Genomic DNA, 20,108 nt, shown 5'->3' with positions numbered 1-20,108 from the left:
CTCGCCTTCGAGAAGACACATATATACTAAATACCACTTGGTATAAGTGTGCAATGAAACCGGTGCGTATACGCCGCGTGTGCCCGTGTGTCTGCAACCAACTGTTGATTCCGTTCCCCAAAGGATTAGGCAACAGATCAGCAAAATCATCTGTGGCACTCAAAGCCGAACAAAGTCACCCTGACGAAGCCTATGAACGAGTCGAATAAAGGCGAAATTCAGCTGGGTGAAAACGTTTAACGCTACACTGAAAAAACAGCTTCCCAAATAAAGTACAATTAAATTTCGTTATCTTGATTTTAGAAGACTAAATTTTTTTACAAAAGAAAAATTTAATATTTTTTAAACACACAACAAATTTAAACAAAAATGTAGACATACTTATATTTGCAAATAAGGTTTATTTATTTCTTTTAAAACCTTTTTACAATAACCAAGTTATATTACTATCAGACATTTGTCATTTACGTTTCCTTCTAGCTTATAAAAAATATTTCATTAAAAAATTATAAGTTATTACAATGAAATGAAATAATGACTACATATATTTTAAATTTTTAAAAGGAAATTAAATATTTTGAAAATTAAAAATAAATATGTTGTTATTTAAAAATGGCATTCCATTAGAAATATTTATATAGGCTATGATCATGGATATTTACGGAAAATTTAATGGTTAAAAAATGTCAAAGCTTATTAAATGTTTATTTGTGTTTTATATGAATATGGGATTTAAATAGACCTACAAATTTGAATTTCAATTTTTTAAAACATATATTGTTTAAAGATGGCTTGAAAATGTTTCTTTTCTATTCAGTGCGAATATGCAAAACCTTTTAGAAAACGTTTTTTTTTTTTGAGTGCATGGAATAGCTCTGACTGTTGCTGTTGTTTGCCGAGTATTCTCCGTATTTTCCGGCGCTGGTTATTCATGGTTATCGAACATTCGCCAGTGGCGGTTGGCAAATAAACGTGCGGCACGTTGCCGCTACACGTGAGCCGAGCTAACCGTCCGCTCGCACCTGGGTGCGACAGAGACGGGGAAGCGCGGCGAAAGCTCTCGGCTCGCCTCTCTCACTCACACAAGCGCCGGCAGCGGCACGTTGCCCCTGTGTGGGTGGGACTCGCCGTAAGTGTGTGTGTGTATCTGTGAGTTGCAATTTGTATCTGACTTCGGTGGTCGAACGAGAACTTAGATCGCATTCAGCGTTTTGAGTTCCAAGTAAGCGGTTCGTTTAGCGGGTGCAAATTTATCCACAAAACATATAACTCAAAATAAAAATCTTCAAAATAAATAAATCTTTACAAACAATGTATATTTTAATCTTCAACTGCAATACTGAGAAAACAATAATACTAATAAAACAATTTCCATAAAAGTGCTCAGCAATTTTACCAGAGAGAGTGCCTTTGTGATTCACTGCTTTTTCTCTCAGTGTCTTGTCTAGATTGCAATCAAAAAAGTGCAAATTAATTGTTTTTATTGTACAAGTTGCTTGTGAATTTTACGTAAGCCAAGACACGCAACCAACGTATTAATAAAGAAGTTTTGTGCAGTGTAAACACGAAAGCAAAGTGCAAAACTGTGAAATGAAGCTGCGCATCTTCCAACTAAATTTTTGAGAATAAAAACAAAATTTCAAAAATAAAACCATAATTTTTTTAAAACTACTTTCAGATATTAAACAATTCTTATTTGGAAAGTGGATATAAAACGAATTAACTAGAACGTGATCTAGACCACAAAGAAACCCAACAAGTGCTCAATACAGCTCTTAAAACATTTATAAACAATCAAACTAAACATCACAGTGAAACAACACATTAACAACTAACACAACAGAGTAAATTATTATAAATCGGTAAGAAAAAAGATAGTTTAATAGACATACTAAAGATAAGACTTGACCTAACACAGTTTTACTTGAATTGAGTATTGTGAAAATTGCACGATTTAAAAAGCTCTCTTCACAAAGCTAACTTTTATTAGGCGCTAAATTTCAAAAAAAGCAAAGCTTGACCACAATTGATTTCACAGTAAAAAAATAAGAAAAATAAATAAAATAAGGAACAATTAAAGGGGCAATTTAGGCAACAGCTGTTATGTAAATTGCACCCACTCAACTGGCAGAAAAAGAGGCTTGGCCTTTCTTTAGATTTCCTGTCAATGGCAGGATAACAAAATAATTCCGGGAAATTTCCCCCATCAATTCTGCAGCTGACACATTTCATGACAGGACTCAGATGTTGAGTGTGTTGTTGCTGTTTATCCAGGACTTTTAACGACCCTCAGAACCTGCATTTATTGGCATTGCAAATGAAATTTCTTAAATTTTTTATTTTGCTGGTCCTATCTACATTTTCCGTTTCAAATGCAAATTTTTGCGCTCGCCTCAATGAATTGCCTTTTTGCGAAAGAATGACAAATTTACTAGCTATCTGGAAAAAAAAATACTCAACTCTAGATTTCAATGCGCATATCATTTTGTAGTTCTCGATTTGCCTTTTATGTAAGTTTTGTCTTTGATTTCATAACCAGTCAGCGGAAATGGTATTGGGGTTGCTAGAAATGCACCAAAGATAGATTTCCAGATTATATATGATTATTGATTTAGTTGTGCAAAAATTATGCTGCACTATAGAATGGCAATTAGGTTTAATTGATATCCACATTTTGGTTGTTTATTAATAAGTTAACAATTATAAAATTTAAATTTTACGCTGCTAGAACTTAAGGAATACAACTTTTTGTTTTTGCTTTCATTTTTTATCTGGAAAATTAGCATACAATTTATTTTTGTTTACTGCAAAATTGCTTAAAGCTTGTTGGCTTGTAGAATTTTAAGTTTAAGATTTTGAACAGTGGCTTTTCACCTTTCATTTTAAGAATTATCATTATATTTTTTTTTGTTTTATTACAATCACTGGGTGTAGATTTTTATTTTGTTTTATAATTAGTATGTTAATTGAAGAACTCTTGATTAAAACCCAATTTAAATATTATAGGTTTTCTTTCCAACTATGAAAATTAAACTAAATATATATTTTTTTATACATTTTGTTGTTTTTGACCATTTAACGTGCCATTTAACGTGTTCGCCCAAAAGAGGGCAATACGTTTTCAATGCAGCCCAACTGCATGTTCGCTTTTGTTGACAAATATAGCGCGAAGGCATTCAAATTCAGTAACCTGGAAGCCATAGACAAAAAGGAACCCAATGCTGCGCCATTCTGCATCCCGATTCATGCTCTATAAATATCGCCACGGGGGTTCGACAGAAAACACATTTATCCATTGAGTATGAGAATGCTACTGCTGCAGCCATTGTTCCCTTGGAAATCGAACTCACTGGCACAATGTGTGTTGTTTACACAATCAGTCCCCGAGTTTGTCTGCAAGTGAGTCACATGCGGCCACCGGTTGTTGAGGATTTACCTGGTTACATGATGGGTGAAGGTAGGAAATTCACCACCCTCCCTAATGGTCCTTCTAACCCACTTATTTTCTCTAAGAAGTGTGGCTTCCCGGAATTTTGGGGCTCGTCTGGTAGGCATTTTTCGAGATTTGATTCACAACGGGTGGTAGGTGGTTAATACTGGCTGTGGCTGTTAAGGGCACGTGTTTTAAAGGCCCGGAATTAATAAAAGTTGATTCGGGTTTCATCCCCAAGGTGCTGCAATTGCAGCACATTGCATTGACTGCGCCCTTTATGGTCACATGTCCAGTGATTTTGTTTGCGAACGCAAATATTTATAGCAGACGGTGATGTGTGGCATTTGCGGTTGTATAATTGAACAAACGACAGTTAATCATTCAGTATTTCTATTTTAAAGCCTTTATTATTTTTAGGTCATGTTTGTGAGAAGTTCATTCATGTACAATTAGTCTAAAGACTTTGAATTTGTTTATTAATTCTGTTTGGCCTTTATGATAGACAAAGGTCAAATGACATTTTCCTATTTTTAGATAATAATTGGAAGATTTAGTAACAATAACATTAGGCTTGTAGATTTTTCTTATGTTATTATTGGTTATTTATAATTATGTACCATTTATTGGTATATATGTATACCAATCAAGGCTAAGGTTTTTCAGGTAATTGTTTTTTCTTTTCTTTTTTTAGGTAACTATTTCCAAATGTAGTTACATTAACAATAAACTTGTGTGCGTTTTCTTTTTAATTATAATTAATGCAAAGCTTTAAAGTTGGCTTAAAATAGTAATTCACTTTTACTTAAGAACTATTAAACATATAAACATATATAATTATTTTTTCAAAATGTAGTTTCATTTAAAACAAAATAAAGTGCTTTAAATCAATTGCCTTTAAATAGTTAACAGTAATAAACATAATAATTAATTTAATATTAAGGTAACAATTTTAACTAACTTTATATAATATTTTGTATATATTTTTGCAGTTCCTGTGCGCAACTTCAAAGGAGTATTTCAATGTTTGGAACCAACAATGAGCAAAGGCAGGCAGCTCAAGAATCACAATCACATCTGGAATAATCAAAACTATATTGAGTGAAGTTGGTTATGGACTGGTTACTTGCAACTCCGCAGTTGTACAGCGCATTCTCCTCCTTGGGTTGCCTGGAGGGTGATACCTATGTGGTCAATCCAAATGCATTGGGTGAGTTGTTTAGCTTATTGTGTTGAACAAAAAAACTATTAAGAATCCTGCGATGTCGTTAAAAACGCATTTAAATAATTGTATTTGAAATAAAATACAAGAAAATAAAATTGAAATTGATATTATTTTAAGATTTTATTTATGAACGGTTTACCTTGAAAGTGCATTATTTAAAAAAAACCTTTAAGAGTAAGCTAATTAATTAAGTTTTTTGTTGTTTATTATTTGGCTATTTTCGGGATAAATGGTAATGCCTAAAAATATACTTTAAATTTAAACAACTTTTAACTGAAATATTAATCATTTTAAACAATTATGACTTATTTTATTTGTATAATTTTTTTGAGATTAATTCACATATTTTAATTATACATCATCAAGTTTTTTATGCTTTGTATTAACTAAATGGATTTCATATTAAATTTAAATTATATAATTAATAGAATTAATTCAAAGGATTTAATAGCCATATTTTTCTATCAGTGTAGTAATGGAGTTCTTTGTTGTCCCCAGCCATTCTAGAGGAGATCAACTACAAGCTGACATATGAAGACCAAACGCTGCGCACCTTTCGCCGGGCCATTGGATTTGGACAGAATGTGCGCTCCGATCTGATACCGCTGCTGGAAAATGCGAAGGACGATGCGGTGCTGGAGTCGGTCATCAGGATCCTGGTGAATCTGACGGTGCCGGTGGAGTGCCTGTTCTCCGTGGACGTGATGTACCGCACGGATGTGGGTCGCCACACGATTTTCGAGCTGAACAAGCTGCTGTACACCAGCAAGGAGGCTTTCACCGAGGCGAAGAGTACCAAGAGTGTGGTGGAGTACATGAAGCATATCCTGGAATCGGATCCCAAACTGTCGCCGCACAAATGCGATCAGATCAACAATTGCCTGCTGTTGCTGAGGAATATCCTGCACATTCCGGAAACCCATGCCCATTGTGTGATGCCCATGATGCAGTCGATGCCCCATGGCATCTCCATGCAGAACACGATCCTTTGGAACCTGTTCATCCAGAGCATTGACAAATTACTCCTCTATCTGATGACCTGTCCGCAGCGAGCCTTCTGGGGTGTGACCATGGTCCAGCTGATTGCCCTGATCTACAAGGATCAGCATGTCAGCACGCTGCAGAAGCTGCTCAACATCTGGTTCGAAGCCTCGCTGTCGGAGAGTTCTGAGGATAACGAGAGTAATACCTCGCCGCCCAAGCAGGGCAGTGGCGACTCCAGTCCCATGCTGACCTCTGACCCCACCTCCGATTCCTCCGACAATGGCAGCAATGGGCGTGGCACGGCGGCCACCCTCCAGGAGGTGAGTCGCAAGGGCCAGGAGTATCAGAATGCCATGGCCAGGGTGCCGGCCGATAAGCCAGATGGCTCCGAGGAGGCCAGCGACATGACCGGCAACGACAGCGAGCTGCCCGGATCGCCGGAACAATCGCAGCCCGCCGGAGAGTCCATGGACGATGGCGACTACGAGGATCAGCAGCGGATCGAGCGCCATGAGGAGGATGGAGAAGATGAGGTAAGCAAATATAGCATTTCTTTAGATTCTCCAGATTCCTTGAAAGCAGACTTTAAATGATAGCATGGGGTATATTCTTTAATTTTGAGTTTTAAGATATATTAAATAGAGTATTATTAATAAATAAATACTCTTAATAATTATCAAGATGCTCCGTTTCGTTTTTTAAGTTCACAAACGTTGTAAAGCTAAATTTAATTGAGTGCCATTAATTTCTAAAAATTATTATTAAATAATAGCCCAAAAATTGTGTCTTCAATGCTATAAGAAATCCAATTAAATATTCTTATTAATACTCTCTAACCTGAAACTTAAAAATACATAAAAAAGTAGGGATAAATTCCTAGTAATATTCAAGATTTTCTACAAAATCAAAATTTACGTTTTAATTTATTTTCAATTTTAAATCTCCTACATTTTCCAGGACGAAAGGGAGGAAGAGGAGTATCTGCGAATGGCCGCAGCCTCTGAACCCTTGAACCTGACACAACAACCAGCTGACAAGGTCAACAACACTACCAACCCAAGCGCCACAGCGAATGGATGCCTGGGCAACGAGCCCTTCAAGCCGCCACCACCACTACCAGTAAGAGCCTGCACCTCGGCCCAAGCTCAAATGCACCAGTTCCACGAGTCCTCCTACACGTCCCACGTGTCGGCGGTGAAACTGGGCCAGAAGTCACCCCATTCCGGCCAACTTCAGTTGACCAAGGGCAAGTGCTGTCCGCAGAAGCGCGAGTGCCCCTCCTCGCAATCGGAGCTATCGGATTGCGGCTATGGCACCCAGGTGGAGAACCAGGAGTCCATATCCACCTCCAGCAACGACGACGACGGGCCGCAGGGCAAGCCCCAGCACCAGAAGCCGCCGTGTAACACGAAACCGAGGAACAAGCCACGCACCATTATGTCACCCATGGACAAGAAGGAGCTGAGACGCAAAAAGCTGGTCAAGCGCAGCAAGAGCAGTCTGTGAGTTTTAGAAAAAAAAAGAAAAAATATATAAAAATAGAAAAAACAAATATAAAGCAAAAACAAAATATTCTATAAAACGACAATACTTCGTTTTTTGTGCTTATATGTTTAAAACAATGAAGCTATGTCGCTTAAAAGATCAATTTTTCCATCATTCCTATGACAGCTTTATGTAATGATTGTTCGATTTTTTTTTTATTAAACCCATGAATGGTAAGCCATGGACACTAAAGTGTACTACATACACTGCCTAAAAAAAATAGTAAATCCAAATATTTAAATTTTTTCACTATTTTTGGAATTAATTTTAATACCTGAAAATTTTATTTAAATTTAAACCACCCGACTTGTATACTACCTGCAATATCAAGAAGACATTTGTGTGTTTAAAACTGCGTATTAACGGACATGAAAGCTAACTTCTGCCTGAAGTTAAAGCACCCTCTTTTAGGGAATATAAAAAAGGGAAAGCGTATATATTTACAAATTACCATATCCAATCTACAGCATCAACATGAAAGGTCTGGTGCAGCACACACCCACCGATGATGACATATCCAATCTGCTGAAGGAATTCACTGTGGACTTCCTCCTCAAGGGCTACAATTATCTAGTGGAGGAGCTACACACGCAACTGCTTTCCAATGCGGTAGGTAGCGATAATTCTAGATTTAATTAAATCTTCAATTGCCTAATTTTGTTTTACTTAATGTCATTAAATTTAATTTATTACGAAATGGGGCAGAACAAGGTGAAATTTTTAACATATTTCTATGCTTGTTTGGTTTAAATAAAAAATATTAAAATTATGTATAAATTATAATCTATTTGTGTACTGCTAGAATTAAAATATTTTTTTCATTTTTATCAATTTTATGTTCACTGCTCGAACGAATATATTTATTTAAAGTTTTTATATTTAATTACAATATCTTAATATACTTTAACGTTCCTCTGCCTATTTGAGAAAAACATTATTAAACATTTTCTTCAAAATAAAGTTTTACTGCAACCTTACTGCAACCTTCATATAATATTTTATAATATGTTTTTAAAATTTAAGATCAAAAGAATAACATATATTTCCATTTGCCTCTAGAAGGTGCCCATTGATACGTCGCACTTTTTCTGGCTGGTCACGTACTTCCTGAAGTTTGCCGCCCAACTGGAACTGGACATGGAGCACATCGACACCATACTCACCTACGATGTATTGAGCTACTTGACCTATGAGGGTGTGACCCTTTGTGAGCAGTTGGAACTGAATGCCAGACAAGAGGGAAGTGATCTGAAGCCCTATTTGAGAAGGATGCACTTGGTGGTGACGGCCATAAGAGAATTCCTACAGGCCATCGACACATACAATAAAGTCAACCATCTAAATGAAGACGATCGAGCTCATTTGAGGCAACTGCAGTTGCAAATTAGCGAAATGTCCGATCTGCGATGTCTTTTTGTGCTGCTGCTAAGACGATTTAATCCCAGCATTCATTCCAAACAGTATCTTCAGGATCTGGTGGTCACAAATCACATACTCCTGCTTATCCTAGACAGTTCGGCGAAACTAGGTGGAAGTCAATCTATACGCCTTTCAGAGCACATAACACAGTATGTTTTTAACTTAATAGCAAATCATTAAAAAATATTATGAAAATATTTATTATAAAGGTTTGCCACCCTGGAGGTAATGCACTACTATGGCATCCTTTTGGAGGACTTTAACAACAATGGAGAGTTTGTGAATGACTGCATCTTTACTATGATGCATCATATAGGTGGTGATCTGGGCCAGATTGGTGTGCTATTTCAACCAATTATTTTGAAGACCTATTCAAGAATTTGGGAGGCCGACTATGAACTATGTGATGTAAGTTTTAGGAGAAAAATTTATTTATTCATTTTATTAATTTTTTTATATTTAACAGGACTGGTCCGATCTGATCGAATACGTGATTCATAAGTTCATGAACACTCCGCCAAAATCGCCTCTAACCATTCCCACAACTTCTTTGACTGAAATGACCAAAGAACACAATCAGGAACATACCGTTTGGTAAGGATTTCAGACGTTTTTGTAAAAGCAATATCTCACTTAGGGTGTATTACTTGCAAGCGTGAATTTTACTAAAATAATTAATCAAATTCATTGAATTGATTGAGAGACTTAAGTGCCATTAAGAATAAAAATCATTTGAAACATTTGTGAACCAATAAGAATCGGCGTTTAGTGTTTTACTTTAGAAATATTAAGTCACACCAATTTAATCTTCTTTACGAAGCCATGGATGTTCTACAAGTGAATTCCCCATACATTATTCATTCATTTTTAGGGAAACAAGTATTTATGTTATTTATTTTCTTAGATTTTATGAGCCTACTAACAAACCTTTCTTAACAAAGAGCATACTAACCAAAATGTAGAATTCAAGTGCTTAAGGTCCTCCTCTAAATTAAAACTAAAACAATTAGAGGAGTCATTTAATTTATTATTATTATTTTTCCTATTAGCTCGTGGTCTCAGGAAGAAATGGACACGCTGTATTGGTATTATGTGCAGAGCAAGAAAAACAACGATATTGTGGGTAAAATAGTGAAGCTATTCAGCAACAATGGCAACAAATTGAAGACTCGGATTTCCATAATCCAACAACTTCTGCAACAGGTAAGGATATACGAATACCTGATCTAAAATGAGTTTTATGAATGTGTTTGCTACTTTTTTGCAGGATATTATTACCTTGTTGGAGTACGATGACTTGATGAAGTTCGAGGATGCTGAGTATCAGAGAACTTTGCTGACGACACCCACTTCCGGAACAACTGAGTCCGGAATAGAGATTAAAGAGTGTGCTTACGGCAAGCCCTCGGATGATGTGCAGGTTGGTTAACCACCGCGAACCGCCCCATTACTTTGCTCTCTTTCGCTCTTTCAGATATGTGCACTCAGTTTTGCAAATATGACGTCATAATTGAAAATTTCCTAATAACTTCTAAAATACTTGTTAGATTTAAACAATTTTTACTGTGTCGAAACATATTGACCAAATACACATTAACCGTCCAATAACTGACCTCTAACATGATTCTACGAATACCATGTACTCTTAGAGTAACTCTAAACTCATATAATTTTGTTTCGTATTTATACAGATCCTGCTTGACCTGATCATCAAGGAACACAAGTCGCAGCATTTGTTGTGGCTGCAGAAGATCCTGATCGAGTGCTGTTTCGTCAAGTTGACCCTGAGGAATGGCCTAAAAGTGCCGGACGGAGATCACATCATGGAGCCGGTGGCCTATCACTGCATCTGCAAGCAGAAATCCATACCGGTGGTGCAGTGGAACAACGAGCAGTCCACCACGATGTTGTACCAGCCATTTGTGTTGCTGCTTCATAAACTGGGCATCCAATTGCCAGCGGATGCGGGCTCGATCTTTGCCAGAATCCCAGACTACTGGACGCCGGAGACGATGTACGGACTGGCCAAGAAGCTGGGACCCGTGGACAAACGTGAGTTGAATTCAACCCCGCTACCTATCATGTCGCATAAGGTGTTGTGTATACCGTTATCAACAATTTTTGCTCTCTCTCTGTGTGTGAAATTTTGATCGAATCCGAATCCCAATCCGTACTTCCATGCACTCGCATTCTCATTGTGTGTCCGTCGGTGTATCTCGATATGCTGTGTGCCTCTCTCCTTCCCTCTTCTCCATCTGGGCTCTTATAGTCAACCTCAAGTTCGATGCCAGTGTGCTGGAGGATGCCACCGCGTCGAGTCCTTCCCGATATCATCACACGGGGCCAAGGAACTCGCTCAGTTCGGTTAGCAGCCTGGATGTGGACCTGGGTGAGCCGGAGGAGCTGGCCCTCATCCCCGAAGTGGACCCGGACGTGGAGAAGGCCCACGCCATGGAATCGACGCCTCCGCCCAGCGAAATCTTCGCCGTGCCCAAGACCAAGCACTGCAATTCGATTATCAGGTAGGTTCCATTACAAAACTCTTTCCTTGTTCAATGAATTGGTAAAGGCATCAGAAAGAATCTAAATTTTCAATGCAATCATTTAATTAAATGCTTAAAAAAAAGTTTCCTCAGAAGATATTTTCTCGTGTATTTACAAAGTCGATTTTTGAAATCCTCCTTCTATCATTGATTTCGTGATTCATTTGCCGGATTCATTTCTTCAATAGAGTTTACAAAATTCATTTTTTTAGAATAGCATAAATTAAAGTCTCCGATTTGCCTTCATTTACTAATTTTCCTTGATCTTGTCTTGATCTGACAGATATACGCCCGATCCCACGCCTCCAGTTCCCAACTGGCTGCAGTTGGTCATGCGCAGCAAATGCAATCAGCGCCCAGGTCCGTCTGGTGATCCCAGCGATTGGTGAGTGCACTTTGTCCACATATAACCATAATCTATAATCCATACCAATGTACTATACATACCCAAATACAAATCCGGACACAAGTCGCGCGACCTAGCCCAACCTAAGCGAAGACAATGCAGCAAAATCTTCAGATTTATGGCACACGGCAGCCGTTAAGGCTCTCCTCCGAATGGCTAACATAACATATTGTTAACACGACGCGACGCTCTCCCTGCTAACTGAAAACTGAAATCTGCTGGCCAAAAACTCTAAACTCTAGACCGCGATTTATGAACTTTGCGGCCCCTCGTACATTTACTTTCCCGTGTTGACAGTCGTTGTCGCCAGTTGCGCACCAAATGTCAGCTCCGTTTTGGCCATTGTGTCTGTCGGCCAGACTCTGTCTCAGTCTCAGTCTCATTGCCTTCCACTCAGAACTGACTGCACTCGAAAAAATATATTCCTTACAAAATGATATAATTATCATAATCATAATATAAATATAGTTTGATCGAACAATAACAAATACTTTTATGACTTATGCAATTGTGATCATATTTTTGATGTGCCAATGGCAAATAGTAACTTCAGAACTTGACGACAACACAAAGTACTTAATGATTGTTCCTCCTTTGAAGTAGAATGCTTCAAAATTGAATTTTAAATGTTTTTACAAAAATAAAATAAATAATTTAAATATTTAAAACGCTAACAAAATAATTCAGTGTTCAGGATTTTCGCAGTGCACTTGAGGCCACCGCTCGACTATCTATCTAGATGCATATAGAGTGTATCTCATCCGTTTGGTCATTGGCCATGTGTTATTCCGTGTTACTCGTACGTTTTTAGCCAGGCTCCGTACTTTTGGGCCCACTTTTGGACCCCACACGATCAGCTCACCCGCTGGCGGAGCTGCTCCTGCGATTTTCCAAATTTTTCGATTTTCCGATTCCGATTGCGACGGCTGCTGCTCATGTTGAACAGCATTTTGCATTTGGGTTTATGACTTTTTGTATGGCATTTTGTTGTTACACCAAAGAGCTTAGATCTGCGATAAATAGTCGGACTTTGCCGATTAGAGGATAACGCAAAGTATATTGGGTTCGCCGTGTAAAACGCCTGGGAATGAGTCCAAAAAAGGAGGGGCTGCGTTTAATTTGGACATTTAAACTAGTCAAACATGATTGATATCAGGCAATTAAAGAATTTAATCTCTAATTAAATGCAAAGAATTTAACTGTGATTGGCAATATTGAATAATTCAGCCTTAGACTTACTTTGATGATTTAAGGCAGCCATATATGTTTGATTTTATTTTCACAATGTAATTTTCTGAGATAATATTAACATAATTCCACTGAGATAATAAGTTATATATATAGGTTTAAAAATATACAATATAAGCAACTTTAAGCACATACTTTTAAATTATCAGCTATTTTTATCGAAATAAAACATTTAAGTAATATGTTTAAGCCTAAGAGTAATGGTAGGTTATTAAAAATAATATTTCTTTGCCATTTTTAAAATTAAGAAGAAATTCATGTAATAATATTTGAAAGATTATGAGAAATGGTACTTAATATTTAATATTTAATATTTTCTTGCTATTGATAATTTTTATAATAAATATTAAATATTATTTTATCGTAATAAATCAACAAAGCAAAAACTTAACAAAAAAACTTTAGAGTAATGGTACTAATTTCCATTCTATTTTTTTTTACCAGCTATTTTTATCGAAATAAATCTTTTTAGCAATGCTTATAATATTTTAGAATCAAACTTCCCTTCAATACCCAGACTTTCCACTCCCTACTTTAACATAAAATAAAACACCAGGCGTTTTTTCTTTAGAATCATTTACACCTTTGACAAGTCTGCCATGTCCGCAGCAAGCGAACAATCAATGCTATCCATGAGATACAGTGGCCTGACCTCTGTCGTCGAACCCAACAGCAGCAGCAACAGCAGCAAAAACCCAGCAGCAACATGAGCAACAACTGCAGCAGCAACACCAGCAACACCAGCGACACTAGCGACATCAAGAGCAACACGAAATGAAGTCATCGCGATTAGCACGCGCAGCTGAGACAGAGCCTATGAATGTCGTTCAGTTGTATCTGATAGATACTCGTACTCGTACTCGTACTCGTACTGGTACTCGAAAAGTGGAGGACAGTGGCCACACTGCATAAATTGACTTCGTCTTGGTCGCATAAATAAGCCCAGATAATCTCGCTGCTCGGAGTCAATCAATTCATTAGGCTTATAGGGCGAAATCAAAGCATTTACACCGAATTAACTTTTAAAAATAAACCGCTTAAATAATTGCCCATTGTTTTTTGCGGTAATTAGAAATCGGAGCTGGAGAAGTCAAAAACAACCATTAATCACAACGAGTGATGTTGACATTTGAGATTACAACTTTTGCATCCTTAGATGAGGCTGTGTTGTCGACCCCCTGAGAATTTCCAGTAAACTGAACCAGTTTTGGGTTAAAATTTGCATATTTTTTTCTGTTTCGTTCCCGCAAAGGCATGTGAAATATTCTTGCTGATATTTTATTTATTGTTTGCTGCACCAGTGCTTTGGTTCCTCTGCCTTTGTCAAACGAGTTTTCAGTGCTTACAGTTTGTTGCTGTTACTGTTTTTTTTTTTCCGTGGAAAGTAAAAGTCAAAAGTTACGCGATCTTTGGCCCCCCGGGGCATCCCCGAGCTAAACGGCAGTGCGTATGCTATGTCCCACCAGAGTGCAGCCAAACAAGTTCTTTTGTTAGTTTGGATAGCATATAAAAAGCTGGCTCAGCTGCTGACTCAATAGTTGGCTTAGATCATTAAGGATGAAGTCATCTGATTTTTTCCAAAGAGCTTGGAAATCTGTACTAGCAAAAACGCTAACATTTCTTTAGGCACTTTCAAATAGTGTATTAATTTCTTTTGATATTAGTCATTGGAAATGCTGCGTTTTTTCTTCGAAAAATACACTTTCAATGGTCTTTATAGTTGAGCACTAAAAAGTGTGTAAAATAAAATATATTTTATATATAGGAAATAAACGCCAACCAGAAAACTAATTTTCGTTTTCAAACTATTTGAGAGCTCATTAAGTTGCGAAAAAATCCATAAATATTTTATATATTTAAATGATGTGCAAAAAACATTAAAATTATGTAAACTTTTTATTGCTGGCATTTAATTAAACCACACAGAGTTGAAGTATCTTACAGATACTTTGAGTAATTTCACAACTTTCTATAAAACCATAGGCAAATTAACACGAGATGTGGGCACGCTTTTTGGCCGCCTTTTAATGCATTTTTTTACTTATTGCCAAGGGGGCGTGGGCGTTGACAAAAGGCAATTTTCCGAAGTAATTTACTTTGACGCCTGGCGAAAATTGAATTTGACATTTTTCTCATTTTTTTTCTGCTGGGAGTAGTATATGCAATATGCAATGGCCAGCCCACAAGGAAACCAAAGTCAAAAGCTCGAGCTTGAGTTGCACTTTTCAAGTGGCCCGTGGGCTGTGTTTTTTCGACTCTGCAATCTGTCGGGCACAACAGCAACACCAAGTGCACAGCAGCAACACCCAGCCAAACAGCAGCAACATCGGGCAGAAGACTACTAACTTTAGTATATATTTTTTTTTTTCGCTATGGTTTTCCCAGCTTCAATTTGCGACCTTCTTTGGCTCTGACTCCTTTTTGGGTTTGGCTTCAGTTTTAGTTTTGTTAACATTTTGCATTTATTGCCAATGCATTTTGTTGCTGCTGCAGAGCAATGAGTGCAACATGCAGCGGACTGCTGCTGCTACTACATCAATCAGCCCCATAAATCATTTTAATTATTAAATAAACAAGTTCAGGCCATGGAGTCTTGCTGAGTCATTCAATTCAGTAACTGCTACTATGATCGCAAAGTGTGAGAATATATGGGCTCGAGTACCAAAGGGTTAATTGGGCAACGATCTGTAAGGTTTCTTTGAAAGGGAAGGAACATGTTAGAAGAAAAGGTGAATTAATGGAAAAATATAAATTGGGAGGTCGGAGATTGTTATTAAAAGGTTTCTTTTGTTTATGCATATGAATAATAAAAGACCTACATTAAGCAACACGTTCTGATATCGTAACTTCAATTATTATTTTGTAGGAAAGAAACTGAAACTGTGTCTGCTTTTATTTTTAATAAGCTATTAAAAATGTCTTTTATCTTATTATATCTTATAGGTTTTTATTTTATTATTATTTGTTAATCTTTGTGTTAAAAATATCTAGTACTACAAATTAATCTTATACACCATTCGCAAAGAAAAAAAATATATTAAGTCCAATCAATTTGCGTTTTAGATATACTAAAGTTTATTTATTTGAAGTAATAAAGAGTTTTGTAGCTAAGTAGCTTAATATTAATTTAAAATCTTATGTTAGACAGAACAATATAGGTAAACCCATTTGTTATTCTTCACTGGAGCTTTAACTAAATATCCATAAATGGCATCTAAAACACATAACCTGATTATCCGCTTTATTTGTACAAACTATTTATATAAAATTTAATTTTTTTCTCTTTGCAGCATGGGATCCTCGTCGACGACCATGGACGATGAGGGATTGGGGAAGTCCATCAGTGCGGCCACCTCGCAGGCGGCGAGCACCTCGATGAGCTCGGTGAATCCGACGACCACGTTGAAGATCAGCATGCTGAACACGTTTATGGGTAGTCACAATGAGAACAGTAGCAGTTCGGGATGCGGGGGCACCGTGTCCTCGCTTTCCATGGTGGCCCTGATGAGCACGGGAACAGCGGGTGGCGCAGGAGGTGGAGGTGGAGGTGGTGGAGGTGGTGGAGGAGGAGGAGGAGGTGGCTCGTCCGGACTGGACATGGATGTGGATGCCTCCATGAAGTCCTCGTTCGAGCGACTGGAGGTCAACGGATCGCACTTCTCGAGGGCCAACAACTTGGACCAGGAATACAGTGCCATGGTGGCATCTGTGTACGAGAAGGAAAAGGAATTAAAGTGAGTGCGTGTGCGATGGGAACTGAACATTCAGCTCAAAGGACGCCCATTTAAGAAGTCGCACTATGCTCTTTTTTTATTTATTTGTGGGGACTTTTGTTTGTCCGAAAACACTTGATTTTTTCAATGCAATATTTTCTTTTTTCTTCTCACAAAATATTTTCTCTTAAATATTATTCGGAAAATATTGTTTGAACAGATTTCTTGAATAGAGAAATATATTGAAATATGTATTGATGCTGTGCATCTTGCATAATTCCCCATTACCAACTATAGTACTTAATATAAACAGAAATAATTGTTAGACAAATTTCTTCAATACAATTCGCCCAAGCTTTGAAAGCATAAACTAAGATGAATAATTGTTATACATTAAGGATGGTGAATTGTACCACCATCTAGCCCACCTAATTAATTTATTTTGTGACCCCGAAAAACTCCTATTGCAATTTATCAGTAGGTTTTATTGGCTATGTTTAAAGTCTGGAAGATTTTTTGCCTGACTGGCAGCTGAGGAAATTAAGTGAGTCTGAAAATTCAATCGCAATGGAGGCGAGGCTCATGTCAAAGTCAAGCCTATTGGCTAATTGACAATTAGACAGATTGCGCAAATGGCAGGCCGTCATCTTGTCAATAGGAAAATGCTCGAAAATGCCTGGCATTGCTGAACAGTGTCTCACATAAATTTATGGCAAGCAATTATTCAGTTTCCTACCTTTTTTTAACTCAATTTCATTGGCTGTTTTTGGCCGGGAAACTTGGCCTTTTTTTGGGCGGGTAATTTGATGTGTGTGTTGCTCATGTTTCGACTTTTGGCTCATTGGATCATTGCAGCAGCGACAATGTCTCATTGGCCTCGGATCTGACCAGAATGTATGTGAGTGATGAGGACGATCGACTCGAGCGAACCGAATTCCGGGTGCCCTACTATCATTGATCTGGTATCCCGAATACTAAAACAACCAACAGCTGGATTGAATTGTTCCTAAATCAAGTGAAACGTAACTTTTAATATACTGACCCAGCACAAGGATTGTACATTTAATGACCTCTAAATGCAAAAGTATACCTGATTAATTAGCTAACGCATAAAGTGCATTACTATCTATGGTTAAAGATGAAGTCTAAGCAGAAATTAATGAGAAGTGCATTATAAAGTTTGGTTAATAGCTGTGAGGCTCTGTAGATTCTATTCCTGTCATTAGATATCCTTAAGTTAACCTTAGTTTTCAATTGTATTCTCTGTACACACTTACCACTTACCACATACACATACACATATGTAAATGGGCAGTTCCTGGTTGAAATAGTGCAAATATATACACAGATAAATCTATTTACACGATTTAAGAATGAAGATTGAAGAGCGTCCGTATCCAAAAATCCATCTGTATGTATATCCTTAGTCATAAGTTATGCTTAGCAGTAATAAAGCTTTCTCTGTAGCCAAAAAGCCACAAATCTCTGTCTCTGACTCGGGTGCAAGTCCAAATGTGAATAATGTGCAGCAAATTGGCGGAGCCGAAAGATAAACGAGTGGTGGCATAGCGGTGGCCAAAACGAATTAAGGTCATCTGGCCGATCTGGGGGTCAGGGGTTTTGGGGGGGGGCCAATCGGGGGAGACTCCACGCACGGTAGCCAAAAGAACTGAACAAAAACAAATGCAGCTAATAAATATAAAAAAAAAATTACAGAGAAAAAAAATTGCTAAAATAGGTATGTATTGATAAAAAATATAAAAACGACTACAAATTTCAAGAATACTAAAGAAACATGTTAATAATCTCATAAATGATTTTATTCACTGATTTTTAAAATTAAATCGCATATTTTAGAAACATTTAAAATTCTAAAGCAACAATTTAATAAACACAAAATAAATAACTGTCAAAATGTAGTCGGGTATATTGAAACCCTTATTAAATTATTAAAATAAAAAGACAGTTTAAAAACAAAAAAAAAATCCTTTTTTAAGACATTTTTTTTTAATACGAGTATATTGAGAAATTACAAAAATAAAATTCAAGATTTTTGATAAATAATATTTAATATATAATCGGGTATACTAGACCCCAACATAAAATTATTATAAAAATAGTATGCAAGCTTATAATGCAAGCAGTTATTTAATTTTCGAATCCATTACAGTCCAATTTAAAATCAATCAAAATATATTATCAAATAGTACAACTCTCAGTGTAATAAATAAAACTAAGGCGACTCGGTTCCAGTCACATATTCAGTCTTGGTCTAGCCCATACATAAATGGCAAAACATGGCTAAAACAATTACCAAAATGCGGCGGGCACAACAATCGGCCATCGGAGCATAAGCATACTACTCGTACAAGAAATAATAATAATAATTGTGGCCAATTGGTGCTTAGTTGGCTAGTTAATTGCAACATGGCCAAGACGACAGTCCACTCTCGACCAACTCTAGATGGCCACGAGTTCTTGACTTGGCCAGATCACCCAGAATGGCGAGAGGTTTTTGGGAGGTAACTGATTCACCGTGGTTGCGATCCAATTCGGAAATTTAATATGGTCTCTTATGGTTTGCTTAGTTCCGTTTTGCCTTAATTTATTTCCTCATTCTGTTGTTTTGATCAATTGATTATAAGTAAGCATAAATAATTTAATAGTAGCACCTTGTACTTATTTGAAAGTTGTATGCGTACTATCCACATTTTTATTTAAGCTCATATGATCAGTGATTTATTTAGCGTTGCAGCATTGCGAGTTTATATATATATTTATTCGCATTTATATTTCTACAAACTTATATTTTATAAGCTTTGATGTTGCTTAATAAACAAACAAATTCTTAACAAAATAATCCGAAAATATGTATTATATGGACCTATTTGGCTACATAATATATTATTTAACTCATCAATAGATCATATACCAACTTTCATTAAAACCTAACAGAAAAATCACCATTTTGGTCATAACAATTCAAATATTGGGTAAAAAATGGAATGCTATACCTCTTAAAATTCGTAATAAAATTCCCAATAAGCTGGCAATCAAAACTTAAAATTTTTATATTTTGAAAATTTTTACAAAAAATGATGATGTTACCCCTTATAAAAAATACGAAAGTTTATCAAAAATTTTATTTCTTGAAATCATTAAAAAAGTGATGAGGTTTGTTTATTTAGATCTTTAGCTGCTCAAAACAGTCATTCTTTTGGAAAACGGTCGCCATTTGGATAAGTTTTAACCAAAAAACCGTATAAAAATCTTGATTTTCCTTTCAAAAGCCCCTTTTATCTTTATTTGGCTATGATTTTTACTAAAATAAGCTCTTTAAATTGAATAAACTATACAACTGTTTATTAATTTATAAGATTTTTTTGTTTATTTTTTATTTGTGGTTGATCTTAAATATTCTTTTAATTTTCTTTTGAAATCACTCGCTCAAAAAGTCGTCCCCAAATTGCTCATTCGTGGCATTGCCTTTGCCTACCATTGTGGTGTGCTGGTGACGGTCTCTTTTTTTGGATTTCCTATTCGCCTGCAAGTCGGACTGCAACTTCTAACCAAAATGCAGGCGGCAGTGCAATTA

General features: G+C 36.7%; 1 protein-coding gene across 1 annotated transcript; it reads left to right on the top strand.

Moving 5' to 3' along the window:
• Nucleotides 1–1,045: 1,045 nt before the first annotated feature.
• Nucleotides 1,046–17,995, top strand: LOC108134741 (protein timeless). The gene is given in 17 exon segments (XM_041710309.1): nucleotides 1,046–1,129; nucleotides 1,679–1,862; nucleotides 4,423–4,527; nucleotides 4,530–4,640; nucleotides 5,154–6,172; nucleotides 6,597–7,141; nucleotides 7,652–7,793; nucleotides 8,244–8,752; nucleotides 8,813–9,011; nucleotides 9,070–9,197; nucleotides 9,653–9,806; nucleotides 9,871–10,023; nucleotides 10,295–10,655; nucleotides 10,873–11,125; nucleotides 11,430–11,531; nucleotides 16,091–16,534; nucleotides 17,369–17,995. Coding segments are annotated over 15 exon segments (4,281 nt in total). The 5' UTR covers nucleotides 1,046–1,129; nucleotides 1,679–1,862; nucleotides 4,423–4,469; the 3' UTR covers nucleotides 17,472–17,995.
• The last annotated feature ends 2,113 nt before the right edge of the window (nucleotides 17,996–20,108 follow it).

The sequence above is a fragment of the Drosophila elegans genome, unplaced genomic scaffold (genome assembly GCF_018152505.1).
Source record: "Drosophila elegans isolate 14027-0461.03 unplaced genomic scaffold, ASM1815250v1 contig_814, whole genome shotgun sequence".
Classification (NCBI taxonomy): Eukaryota; Metazoa; Arthropoda; class Insecta; order Diptera; family Drosophilidae; genus Drosophila; species Drosophila elegans.
The sequence above is the reverse complement of the archived record's forward strand: the minus strand, read 5'-3'. Positions and strand labels throughout refer to the sequence as shown.